This window comes from Cynocephalus volans, chromosome 1, assembly GCF_027409185.1.
Source record: "Cynocephalus volans isolate mCynVol1 chromosome 1, mCynVol1.pri, whole genome shotgun sequence".
Taxonomy (NCBI): domain Eukaryota; kingdom Metazoa; phylum Chordata; class Mammalia; order Dermoptera; family Cynocephalidae; genus Cynocephalus; species Cynocephalus volans.
The window spans coordinates 257,255,405-257,269,992 of NC_084460.1; the positions used below are offsets into that span (position 1 = coordinate 257,255,405).

Sequence of the window (14,588 nt, forward strand, 5' to 3'; positions counted from 1 at the left end):
TCCGTAATGGGAAACGGCATTTAATCTTAGAGGCATTGGCTGTCATTGGCCTTAACGACCAGGTGACTTTTGCAGTGAGTTCTGTTCTTTGCTTTTGGGGCTGAGAGGAAGCGAGGCACAGGGCACTCCGTGCAGCCTTCCCCTCCGCAGTTAATCTGTCTCAGACGCCAGGGCACCTGAGGATGGGAAGGAATAGGGCTGAGGCATTCTCCGTGTTGTTCCCTGGCCAGGAACGTTGAATTAAAGGGTAAGAACACTTAGAGCTGACTCATATGACTTTGTTCTTATTGCTGGGAACTACACTAACAGAATTCTTCCCTTTGGAGAGAATGTTTGCTTTGAAGAAATGTTATTTACATCTGACCTATTTTCTCTAGACCCTGGTGGTTTCCAGGACAACACACTGAGGTTTTGTAAGAAGGAGCGGGGGAAGTGCTGACTCATCTTTTTTGCTACTCCCTTCCTTGGTTGACTGATAAGAAGAGCATCTATTCTCTGCTTGCTTTGTGACTTGAGGCCAGTTTTTGGTCAGTGTCTCCAATAACCACCAGATGGCATTAAAACCCAGCTTGAGCCTAGGATGGATGAAGTCTATAATCAACTTGAAAATTTGTGTTGTCAGAGTATGGTTAGGCAAGACTGATGTATATTTCAGCTACTTATTTGGAAACCCGTGCTCTACCTTTGTAGAAGAGACTATGTGAAGGTGCTGCCAGAAGTATCTGAAGAGGTCAGATACCAAATTCTGGGATAAGCCTAGTTAACAGAGCCATAGGATGGCTCTAGAACTCTCTGTAATGCACATAGTTGGGCTGACCAGACCCTCAGGAATAACAAATACCTGTCTGTCACTTTTGTCAGCCAGAACTCTCTCAGGGTTCAAGTACATCAGAACATATTACTTCAAATATGACATGAAAGGAATCATACAACTAGAAATAAAACAACTCTCAAAGACATATCTATGTGCGCACACACATACAGACAAACACATCCCTTTTGATGCAGATGGTTTTGTTGACAATAAAACAAATCAAATAGAATTAAAGGAGGAGAGATAGGAATAGAGACTCTACCTGGGAATCATTGGTTGATACATTGTACCAAATGATGGACGCCCAAGCATTAGGTAACTGGCTGACATTGGAAATCATCACCACAGGTAATGAGCTGGTCTGGTTTAAAGAAAACAAAAAAGCATAATTATTACAGGTCGTCCTACTTTACATTGGTCTTACACTTGACCCTCTCCTCTAACGAGCCATCTAAGCAAACCGCATTCCTCCAATCCTGATGTCCACACTGCCTGGTCACTAAAACGACTTGTGAAGGCCGTGGAACTTTCTGAGCATATTTGAGTCACAGTACAGGGGGCAGAACAGGAATCCTTCAGAGTTCTCAGTCAGGCAGCTTCCCCAATATCTTCCTTGATATCATGTAAATATTTAAACTTTCTTATGTCACACACTGTCTCAAATGCAACTAATTAGAGATTCCATTGATTTGGCAACTATCCTCTTTATAAGTTAAAGAATCTCATTTTAAATTTATCTCTGGATTGAACCAGTACATTCAGATTATGACATGAGACTGAATTAAAGTCAGTACTGGCAGTGGGAGTTTTGACTGTAAAAGGCGAAGAGGTAAATAAACTATGGGAAATAGAGCCACCTACTCTATTGTTGCAGAACTCAATTTAGTACTACTGGTACTATAATTTTCTAACTTATGGAATAAACAAGCGTTCACAGACTAGCCTGGGAGACTAATCAACTTACAATAGTCCCTTCCCAATAATAGACATCAGATTTCTATGGACAGTGAAATATCCAGTTAAGGAATTTAATAGCTCATGGAAACAGAAGTTTATGGAAAAAAGATTAGGAAAGAATCTATGAAAGATTTGCAAACATGTTGGCATTCATTAAGATAAAGAAGCAAAGGCAGAAACTCTAAAACAACACACTCCACGAATAGGATCATATTCAGGGTGTGTGCAAATGTGTTTGCTCATTCAAGTACTTATTCATTTATTTATTCAACAAATATTGAGCATCTACCATCTGCTAGGCATTGGACTAGGCAGTCAATGGAATGACAATCAAGGCATAGCGTCCTGACTTAAAGGAGCCCACAGTCAGTCATGTTCAATTTAAGCCCCAATGTTTCTTATTCGTTCTTTGATTTCATTGGTGACTGTTGCAAAAGGATCAAAACAATGTACTGTTAATTATCCTATCATTCATCTTTGCTCATTACATTAGAGAAACCTTCCTTATGAGAGATCTTTTTATGTACACATTAAATTTTGAAAATATATCACTACAAAAAGAAAATAAAATATATTACCACATGACATGGTTCAAAAATACTTATTTTTTAGGCTTTCCACTGAGTATTCATGATTCAGGAAATCCCAGAAAATAAACAAACAAAAATGCAATCTGGGCAACAAATTATTCAAAATACATTGAATTCATAATACCCATGAGATTTTATCATTCATATTTAACCAGAAAAGTATGTTAACTATTTAGTGAATACTTGATATATTGCTTTTCTAAATGAAAACAAAATGAATAGGGAATGTACTAAAATCTAGAAAAGACTGAGCCATCACCTACAAATGCTGACTAATAATTCCTGCAAGTGTTATTAGTAAATAGTAAATGTTTCTTGAAATTCCTACCTCCAAATCTATGATCAGGCCATAGAGGCAGATCTGTGTCTCAAAGGTTATGGAATGAAGCTCTTCAGTCACCATGTGACAGCCCTAAGGGAGAAAGAAATAAATTGTTATCTTACAAATGCGTACATGCTATCTAATATTAAAGCTATTTCTATAAAAGTTAATAAAGTCTTACAGTAAATCCCTGCAAGCATTCCCTATTATTGGACACTCCCCCTTGTTGTTTTAAAAGTTATATATAGAGTTTGAGAAATCTTCATTTCCATAAACAGAATGATTTTAAGTTTCCAAAACAAGATAATTTCTGGCTTTTAAAATTCTAGCACATTTTCATCAGTTGAAATTCAGAGAAGTCACTCCTTATTTTATTTTTTGAAAACTAGTCATTTTGATTTACCAAATATTAATAAAAACAATATATGTATATGTATATAGAAACAAGTCTTAGTGTCATAACAAATTTGTTTAAAAAGAAAGCAAGATTTCCTTCTGTTTAAACACAGTGGGGGAGTACATGCATTTTCCTCTGCTCCCTCCAGAAACTCCAATAAAGTAACACCTGGAGTTTTATTCCTTTTCCAATAAAGTAAAACCATACTCTAAATCCACAAGTGAGAGGTGGGGGAGTGTGACGTGAGGGTGGAACTGAGAATCCAGGTGCTGGCAGCACTGGGCCACTCTGAAGCTGCGGAGTAAAAGGGGCTGAACAGGAGGCGCGGTGAAGAGCCCCCAGCCCAGGCAATGAGGTGACCATCCCTCCCCAATCTGGACAGGAGATGGAGGTTTACACTTTGGAGCAGATGAACCAGAGGTATTAGAGAGGCTCTCTGCACTGTGGGTATAAGGTCAAGCTGTGGGCAAGGGTGGGGTGACGTGCTGAAGAGAGGAAGATCCCGTAAAGGTCTCTGGTGAAGCCCATGCCCCCCTCTCTGTTTGACAGCTAGATGCTCACAGCCAGGCTTAAAATCACCACAAAAGATATCTGAAAAGTGGACCAGACCAAGGGAGACAACTTATAGGCACTGCCTTGTTAGGGGATCTCCCCATGAAACAGCCAGGTTCTAATAATCACAAAGCCTCTCACATGAAACATAGATGCAAAAATAAACAAAAAAGGACTCAAAAGGAAAGATAATGCAAAAAAGCAAAAGAAGAGTTCAAAAAAAGATAGTAAAAAAAAGGTATATTAGGCTTAGCTTGTTCAACAAATAAATGGCACACACAAAAGGCAAATCAACCAATTGAAATGGGTGAATATTGCCTGGATACTAATTTGCACAAACCAACTATAAAAAGGCCTTTTTGAGACAATGGAGAAATTCGAACAAGGAATAGGGCTTTATTAAATAAGGATTTTAAGAAATTGTTATTTTGGGGCTGGCCAGTTAGCTCAGTTGGTCAGAGCACAGGCTTAGAACACCAGAGTCATGGGTTCAGATCTCTGTACAAGCCGGCCAGCCGCCACAAAAAAGAAAAAAAAAAAAAAAGAAATTGCTATTTTTGGGTTTTTTTGATAAGAGTATTGTGATTAGGTTTAAAAACTTCTTATATTCTATAGATACCTACTGAAGTATCAATGAAGAAGAAGCTATACTAACTGGAATTTAAGGATTCCAGAAAAAAATGTGTGTGCAGAAGAAAATCAGATGAAATAAGATGGGCAAAATGTTAATCATCATCATGAAGTAAGATGATGCATATATGGGGGTTCATCATATTTTCTCTCTACTTTTGTATATATTTGAAAATGTCCATTAACAATTTCTTAAAAATGTTTTAAAAAACTATATATAACAAATATTACATTAGGGAAACAAGAACAGGATGCTATTAAAAGGAACATTCAGAATATAATAAAGAACAATTGAAAATTCAACAAGAAATAAACAAGTCAGTAGAAGGACTGAAAGTAGAGTAGAGGGAATTTCTTAGAAAGTAAAACAGAAAAGCAAAAAATGAAAAATAGGATAGAAAAGATAACAAATAAAGAATTAATACATGAATTCCAACAACAAATTAACAAGCTCCAGAAAGAGAACTGTGTTAAGTGGAGTAGAGGAAATGCCAAATACATAACCAAATGGTAACTCTTATACACTGCTTAAGGAAGTTGGTACAATCACTTTGAAGAACAATCTCTCAATATCTAAAAAAGTAGAAGGTACACATTACCCATACATATCAATTCTTGTCATATGTATATATATAGGTCAAAGCATTTCTTGCACTCATGTAAAAAAAAGACATACAGAAGAATGTTAATTGGAGAATGTTTATAGTAGAATTATTCATAGTGTTAAAAATACTATGAATAGGAGAATAGCTCGATATATTGTAAAAGACTCTATAGCAGTTGAAATGAATAATCTAGAACAACATGAATCAACATGGGATTAGTCTTTGAAAATATTTTCTTGAGCAAGAAAAGCAAGTTGCAATAAGATATATAAATTGTCATTTATAGAAAATTTAAAATTATAATAAAAAATAATACAAAGTGTTTAGGTACATATTCATTTACAGCAAAAGTATAAAAGCATTCTTGGGAATAATAAACACCAAAATTCAGGACAGTGGTTACCTCTGCATGGTGAGGTGGCTGGGAATAAGCAAGGAAAAGGATTAATGAGAGGTGCCAGGTGTCTTCAAGCATAAGTTCAAAGTTTGAATTTTTAAGCTGACTGGTGGGAGTTCATTCTATTATCCTTTATATGTTTTTACATGTTTTCAATAGTCTACTAAAAATAAATAATAAACTTTCTCAAACTAAAGGACATGAGTATTTAAATTGGAAGAGCTCATGAAATATCTAGCATAATGAATGAATAAAGATTCATACCAAAACTCATTGCTATAAAATTTCAGAATATCAGGGATAAAAGGAAAATTCTTAAAGTTTCAGGAGTACAGAAATAAAATGTTATTTACAAAGGATTAAAAATCAGAATACAAAATAAGTAGAAGAGAATGGAATAATGCTTTAAAAATTCTGAGGGGGGGCAGCGACGCTCCCGCCGCGGGTTTGGATCCTATACAGGAATGGCCGGTGCACTCACTGGCTGAGTGCCGGTCACAAAACGGAAAAAAAAAAAAAAAAAAAAAGTTCTGAGGGGAAATGATTGCTAATCCAGAATCCCATATCCAGCCAAGCTATCATCAAGTGTGAGAGTGCTCTTGACATGCAAACTCTTTCAGATGTGCAAGCCCTCAAGAAATTCTCTGGAAACTACTGTAAGAGTCTTCCTAATTAAAAAGAGGCAGTAAATAAAGAAAAAGGAAGACAGAAACCCAGCCAGGAGAAAGGGGAGGGACTCCCCAGGATAATGGCAAAGGAAGTTTCAGAAAAAACAAGAAACAAAGCAAAACCAAATCACAATTGTACAACAGGATCAGAGGACAACCAGCCAGGAATGGAGCAACTAGATGGAGGGTTCCCAGAGAGATGTTGCCAAGAAAAAAGAAAAAGAAAGAAACTCATAGATTGACATGTTTGACTGTATTATGAAGAGTTTTCTAGTTCTGATGGAAAGTTTGGGGCTACGTTAGTGACAGGTACCTAAAATAATCAAATAAAAAACTTGAGGCAACCATTAAATCCAAAGATAACTAAAAGTAATATAAGAATGAAAATACATACAATGCTATATGGTTCAGCTGTCAACAATTTTTATATAATCATAGTTATATAAACATTGAATATTTGACTAAACCAAAATATATAATGATATTGTGAAGATTGGGGAGTGTGGAATTTATACGTATGGAGAGCTGTTACAAGAGAGCCATATCAGGTCAAGAGTTCGGATCCCCATACTGAGTAGCTACCAAAAAACAGGGGAGAGCCATATCTGTTATAACAGATTAAGAGGGTTTAACAGCTATGATTCTCTTATAACAGCTCTCCAAAGCATGATCTTTACAGTTCAAAAAAATGATTACCTCTGGCGAGGGGTTTGGGGTGGGAAGGAGTGGGAAATAAATTGCAATTTTAATTTATTTATTTATTTATTTTTTAAAAGATGACCGGTAAGGGGATCTTTACCCTTGACTTGGTGATGTCAGCACCACGCTCTCCCAAGTGAGCGAACCGGTCATCCTTATATAGGGATCTGAGCCCGTGGCCTTGGTGTTATCAGCACAACACTCTCCCAAGTGAGCCACGGGCAGGCCCTTAAATTGCCGTTTTTAAATCTTCCATCACCTTGCTATGTGCCCAGGACCAGCAGCATTGTCATTAATTAAAATCTTGTTAGAAAAACAGGACCTCTGGCCTCACCTCAGGCTTACTGAATCAGATTCTACATTTTAACAAGAACCCCAGGTGGAATTTGGGAAGCAATTACTCTCAATGTGGTGCATCCACATTGTGGTCTCAAAAGGGATATAGAGAATTTGGAGATAGGAAGCTTAAACAATTTAAATAATAAGCTCTGGAAACAGGTGAACAGAAGTGGAGTTGCCTAAATTAGAAAAGTCAAGGTAGGGTTGGATGTGGCAGGGTCACCTTGGGAGAAAGGGAGATCTAATATTGAATATGTGTTATAACAAGTCAGAATACATTTGTATTAAATTTGAAATAATAAAAATCGGTCTAATATGACAATATGAATAACAATTATATGAGAAGATTTTATAGGTAATGAGGATATTAAATTATTAAATTTGGGATTTGTTACTGAAGGACGTAGAGAATGGAAAACTGTCTCCCTTGGGCTAGATCATTGTGGTACCTTACATGGCCTGCAGGTAGTTAGATTGCCTAGTGTGGAATCACTTCTTATTGGATTAGTAGAAAGTTACGTATAAAAATTTTCTGCTTAAAAATTCCTTTGACCACCCCTAAAAGTACTCCCAGTACATTAACACACCAAAGTTCCAGTTTCCCTTCTCCAACCCTCCAGTGTTGAAATACATTCCTATTTCTTTGGTTGAGCCTGAGATGAAGTGGTTGGCTTGTGCTCAGGCTTGACTATGGGCCACCAAGTTACCATGAGACCCAAGCTGCCCATCATGAACTGGGTGTTACCTGACCTAGCCAGCCCTAAGGTTGGGTGTACACAGCAGCACTTCATCATTTCACTAAACTGGAATGTGGGTGGCGAGAGGTTTTCTCAGTGACTCTAACTAATTTCTAAGTCTACTTAAAACCCCTGATGCAATTGTGAGGTACACTTACAATAAAATACAACAAGGAAGCTGACATACAATATGCATGACTAGAGAAAAGAGCTCTCACAAAACAAAGCATAATTAATTAGCAAAGCTTGCACGGCCATCAATCATAGCTTCATTCTGTTATCAGTGCAGTCCAAGCCAGAGACATTATTTGATTTCACATTCTCAGGGTCCATTCCTTACAGATTGGGAAAATATCATAGATGAGATGCACCATTAATGTCTATATTAAAAGCCATCTTAATCATCTAAGATGATTACAGACTTTAAATATCCACATTTATGATATTTATATGGCACTGAATTATAACTGGATAGATCATATTGTACTTCTAAAGAAAAATACTCATTGCATAATATACTAAGAAACTGGAAAACTGGCTAAGCAACTTGACCAGGGCTCCATCTGTAAAAAAATATACAACCCAATGAATGGTAGGTCTAGATGTCACCATATTCTTCTTTTTTCCTCTGCTCAGTGCCTAATATTATACCCTGGAAATCTAGAATATATTAACAAATGGTTATGGCTTTTAACTTGAAAGAAAGCCTCCACTAAGAAAAATATGACTGGGATAAGGATGATTTTTACCTAAATTTCTTGCTTGGCTGGGATCAAACCCTGGACCTCGGTGTTATCAGCACCGTGTTCTAACCAGCTGAGCTAACCAGCCAGCCCTATTCCTCATCTCCTAACAAGCCATAGTGTATGACAATGTTGCAGATGGAAAACTATATGGTATAGAAAACAATTAAAACAATCCATTCATTTAATGAGTATTTATTGAGCACCTGTTTTGTGCTAGAAACTGGGTTAGATTTGGGGAAATAATGAAAAGAGGGAGGAAATGGTACAGTCACATAAGAGAGCCTTTAATCACACAATCACAAGAAAGGAATGTAAAACAGCAACCATGCTCAGCTCGTAAAATAAGGGTACTACACGATGGTGTTATGTTAAAAAGTCTAAGTTTTTTGTGATATTCTTGTACCAATTTCTCCCTTTAAAAGGTGTTGCAGCTCCTTAAATTTGTTCAGAAGCAAATGCTGTGAAAATGCTTGGGCTAGTTGGGGTATGAGTCGCGTGTCTCCGTTTGAAAACACTGAACCTTGAAAGAACATCTGTTTGGCTATTTTGTTAAATGAAACTCAAGTCACCCAGGCTTTACTAACAGTTTCTTTGTGCTTCATGGCTTTCCACCACATAAACAAAATTACCTAACACCCCAGTCTGTGGCTGAAACTGTCATTTATCAATTAAAGCCTACTGACAAAGAGCAAACTGGGGAGACTGCAGTTCCAGCTCCCATTCAAACAGTTTTTACAGTTCAGTAATCACTCTAGCCAGCTCCCTGCCAGATAAGGACCTCAGGGAAAGGTTACTTCCTGGGAATGTTTATTTCACAGGGACAGACACATGGCTTCAAAGTCTGGTCACTCGCTAGGTGATGAAACAGTTTCTTCACTGTGACTTTTCCCAGGAAAGAACAAAGGTGGGAGAAGGAGGCAGTGATCATTAACTTTGACTTTGTGATAGCCCGTCCACAGATTCCTCGAGGGGTGTTATGAAATTCCAAAGCTAATTCTTAAAATTAAATTCATTTTTAAAAACCTAAAACCCCTATCCTATGTTGCATTCCTAAGGATTACAGACTTGGTCAAAGGAGCTTCAGAGATTGTCTAGTCCAACAGGTTTTAAATTTTTTAAAAATCTTGGAACATATTCTTGAAAGTAAATTTCCTACCTGGGTTCCTATCTGTAAAATACATAAAATAAAGCTGCCTCTAAAAATAGCAGTGAGGGACCCAGAGCTCCATGTTTCACCAACCCCCAATCCAGAGGTGGCTCCTGAAGCACCTCTTGGGTCTTTCCGGGTCTTCTGCGAACAACATGGATCTCATGCAACTTTCTCCCCTCAACCAATCCTAAAGCCAGGAGCCCTGTACATCCCAACAGGCCATCTCTTCTTCGATAAACTTAGAGCAAAACAGACACAAGATGCTGCAATTTTAAGGAGGTATGGAATAGCCATCTTACAGAAACTATCATTCATGACATCCTGGTATGTTCTCAATCATGCAATAACTATCTGATCCAAGCTCTTACAACCACAAAAGCAGAACTGAGGAACCCAAAGTTGTGTGTGTGTGTGTGTGTGTGTGTGTGTGTGTGTGTGTGCATTAAAGGCAAAGGTAGGGAGAATTGGGGTGGTAGTGAGAACCCCAGACATGAAATCCCACAAAAGGAGATACATAAATGGTGGTCTGAGGTTTCAGGGACCTGGAGCCAGAAAAGGAAAGTGGCCAGCGTCCCTTAAAAGGGGCCATGTCTTCACCTGAGCATGTGGCAGGTAAGCAGAGAAGGGTGAGGATCAGCAGTTGTCTTAGGTCTGGTACCACCTCTTAGAGCCCAGTTTCTGCATCTGTGTAAATCCCTGCTCTCTACAGAATGGCAGTGTGGAATGCCGATCAGTAAGAGCCACAGCAGACACCTGCACAGCCCGGTGCCATTGATCCTCACGCACCGTCTTATTTGTCCTCACAACAACCCTATGGATGGCAAGGGAACATTCTCCCCAATCTGCAGATAAGGCAACTGGGAGTTAGATTAAGTGGCTTATGCAAGGTCAGACTACCTGTAAGAGGCAGAGCCGAAAGCTTGCTACTTCCATTAGCCCACTGAGGCACAACAGAAATGCAAATGGAGACAAGGTGGATAAGGCAGAGGTAACCACATTTTCTGAGGAAGCATTATTTTAAATAAATTCCTTCTAAACTTTGTAAGGGTTCTGGTGTGGGGTAGCCATGATTGCTGATCAGGTGGGCAAAGTAGGACACTGTGTGACAGAGGGGGTGAGATAAAGGATGGGGGGGTCAAAGAGGAGTTCCAACCAGCTGACCTCTCCCAGGGAAGGTTCTGTGGTCCCAGAGGCAGCATGGCATGGTGGCCAGGAACAGGGACACAAAATTGCGACTGTCACCAACTGCCTGTGTAATCTTGAGCAAACCGCGTGACTGCTCCGTGCCTCAGTTTCTCTAACTGAAATAAGTATGAGACTAATAGTGCCTACTTCATAGTGTTGTTGCAAGAGTTACGTAAGTCAATATTAGTGACGCTCTTTGACAGTGCCCAGTATATAGCAAATGCCACATGAGGATTTGTTAAGTAAATTCTTAGCAGGCAGTGAACTCCTGCCACAGTTAGTCACAGAGAAGCAAGAGCAACTTTCTGAAACTTGAAAACAAAGTTATGATATCCTATCTTGCTGCTTTCCTGAAATTTGTTCCACGACAGGGCACCATGACTTTATAAACTCCACTTTATCACCAACTCTTCTCCTACTCTTCCCTGACTTCTCTTTGGTCCTCTCTACTGACTGAACAAATCCCTGATTCCTGGCTCATCTTCCTTCACACATTCCATGACTAGTCACATGTTCCTGTAGCACATAGAACAACGTTCAAGCTTGTGGCTTGTTTTAAATGTACTCAGGAGTCATACTAAAATCCTATCAACAGGGGGAGCTCAAAGAATAGCTTAAAATAATATTAATTTAGCAAATCTACCAAAAAAAGAGAAATAAAATCATTCTATGTACAATTTTTGTTATGAATTGGAAAATAAGAGGAAATAAAAGAAACATAAGTAGACAGTGTTAATAAGACAGTGGTTGGTTTTTCTATAGTATATTTTCTATGGTAGAAGATGATTTACTCACATTTCTGTCTCTAGGGAAATTCAAGTAGATTTTGATTTTACATTCATAAAGATGACAATGTACTGCAAGAATTGAGCTATTTAGATTTATTCCCATTGGATTTGTTTCATTTAAGAAAACTTCAGAATAATTGTGTTTAGTCCATTCGGACTTGTAAATAATGTTCAGGGATGTCAAGCTGAAAGAAATATTGCAACTCTGGCCAGAATTCCAGTGAGATTTTATTTATAATGTGCTAATGTTTAGTAGGAAGTTTACAAAACCTTTATGGGTTTCGATAAGGTATGAAGAATATCCCCCACTTATTTGTTTTACTAGAATATCTTCAAACTCAGAAGCTCTGCTCATGCAACATCTTTGGCTGTAGAGTCCTGCTCAGGGCTCTGTTCTAAGCAGTGATTCTGACTTAGCTCATCTTTGGTGGGGCTACGATATTTGGCAAATGATCTATAAGACACAATTAAGGGAATGAAGAATTCTTGGAGGAGAAAATGGTAGGGCATTAAAGATTTTGTGATGGATCTTTGTGGTTTTGTAGGGTGTGCTAAATTGGGTGTCACTGGATGATGGATTTACAAAGTGCTTTTCTTCCAAATGATTCAAAGATCTTTCTTATAAGAACTGTGACTATAAAGCCAGGAGATAGAATCCATACAAACTGCACCAGAAATAAGCCTCACTGCTTTATAATTGCATCATCATGTAGGTAGTCTTACATACGCAGCATCTCTGAACAGGGAGCAGTGGGCATTATTGTTCTGACCTCTAAGAGAAAAAAAAAATGCAATATTTCTCCATTGGATCATTTGCCAAAGATCAAATTTTCAGTCACTGTTAGAGCATGCAGTTAAACCTAGGTTACCTAATTCCAAATATATAGGTTATAGACATATGCCCTGGTTTCAAGGCCAACTCAATAGATAATCTCCAAAATCACTTCCAATCCAGGATTTGACCACTCTGTCATCTACTGACTGGAATGTGTGTACTCAGACTGCATTGTTTATTCCTTTATTCAATTAATCTGGTGAAATACAAACCTTAGAGAGCAAGGCAATTAATACTACAAAGTAACAGAATTAAAAAAATTTTTTTTCTATGATTTCATATAACACGTCACCATTTTTGAGCCTTACCTCACATATGTGCAAAAATGAGTGATTTTAAGATATAATAATGGAGGACTGACTAAGGAAATCATGGCATACCTATAAAATGCAATATAATGCTATAAATTTAAATCGTGTTCTCCAAGAGTATTTAAAGTTATGGAGAGCTGCTCATTATACATTGCAATGTGGAAAAAAAAAAAAGCAGGTTACAAAACAATGTGTGTCATATATTTTTAAAATAATATATACATAGATAAAAGACTGGAATGATGTGTGCCAAAATGTTAATAGTTGTTTTCTTTGGAGGGTGCTATTATATATTATTTTCTCTCTTTTTTAAAAAAAGTCCATATTGTCTGCAATTATCAAGCTTTATGTTTATGGTCAGAGAAACATGGATTTAACTTTATATAAAATCAAGCAGTTTAAGAGCTTTGTAAAAATAAGATATGATAGGATTATTTCCTAGAATTCTCTAGGAGAAAATATTTCCTACCTCATTTCCTTTACTTCCAGTGCTGGACTTCATTTCTTTTGGTTGCTTTGTAAAAGAAAACAACAGTGTTTAGATGGAGAAGCATTATCAGCTACATATCAAGTTGGTAGTACCTATTGTAGTCATTTTCATGGTTACAGTTTTGACTTTTAGAACAGTAACCCAGATGTCTTCTATCTAACTCATTAAAACCTGACATAGCTGCCTAGATTCAACAGAAAGGAGCTTCCTGTTTCATTTCATGGGATGCCACTTTAGAAATTTTCATTGAAATAAATGAGAAATTTGGCATATCATTAAGAGTATTCGTCAAACAACATTTTGGAAAAAGAAAATCATGCTGGGATCTTTTAGAATCTGTTCAACACTCCTCTGTGCCTGGAAAGCATCATTTCAGCAAAGCTGTGGATGACAATTCCCAGTCTCTGTGAAACCAAGTTTAACAAACACAGAGGCCTGGGGAAACAAACTATGGAGCAGTGTGTCATTTGGCACAGTAAGCTACTAAATGACATTATAGTGGAAGAAGACTGACACGAAAATGTTCATGATATTGATTAGTGAATGGAAAAAAAAGCAGAAAACATATAGTGTGTATAATTTGATCCCACTTCTTAAAAAATTATATGTAAATTTTAGAAAAAAGAATGAAACCTAAAAATAAGTATGTTAATAGTATTACCTCAAGGTGGTGGGATTATAGTTGATTCTTAATTTTTAAAATTTTGCTTCTCTTATTTTCTATATTTATTTTTCCATTAAAAAGCAACTAAAGTTATTATGCATAAGATAAAGAATGTGAAAATTCTTTGCAACTAGAAGAGCATTGTAAAAATGAAGGTTTTGTTGTTTTATATATTGTACCTGCTGAAATAAAGACCTAACCACTTTTTGGTATGTTCCTCATCCTCCCTTTTCTATGTGACTTTTTTGGGAGAAAGACATTTCTGAGGTAAGGGCACTTACTGCTTTACTTATTACTAAACACTGCTCATTATTGAAAGTTCCTTGAGGATAGGAATTGAGCCTAACCAAAAAGAGTGCTAGTTACAGGGATGTCTATAATACATGACCCTTCATTACATTTTATTTATTTAGCAGTCTCACACTGGAGGGATTCAATTAAAAAGCAATGTACTTGTCAATACTGAAAACCAAACAAAAACAAAAGCCAGCCTAAATTTATGTAAGCAGATATCTCTGTTAACTTAAAATTAATCTTTTAGAAAGTTAGACCTTTTGAGGCTGATCAGTGGGGCCCCAACATTCAGGTGAGGTACTTGCTAAATGTTAAAAACCAGAAGAGTAACATGTTTCTGGCAAGAAAAGCAGTCAGGTCTTTGGGAATCTAAGAACAATGCAAAGAATTAGAAAGAAGGCAGGAAGAGAACTCTAGG

At 37.3% G+C, this 14,588-nt stretch overlaps 1 protein-coding gene across 1 annotated transcript in view; it reads right to left on the bottom strand.

The window, feature by feature from the left end:
* STAT4 (signal transducer and activator of transcription 4) overlaps nucleotides 1-14,588 on the bottom strand; it is a 90,943-nt gene that overhangs the window by 7,147 nt on the left and 69,208 nt on the right. Inside the window, exons 13-15 of the mRNA XM_063099502.1 lie at nucleotides 13,192-13,236; nucleotides 2,690-2,773; nucleotides 1,077-1,175 (exon numbers count right to left, since the gene is read on the bottom strand). Coding sequence (XP_062955572.1) covers nucleotides 1,077-1,175; nucleotides 2,690-2,773; nucleotides 13,192-13,236 — 228 coding nt within the window. The remainder of the gene's footprint in view (nucleotides 1-1,076; nucleotides 1,176-2,689; nucleotides 2,774-13,191; nucleotides 13,237-14,588) is intronic.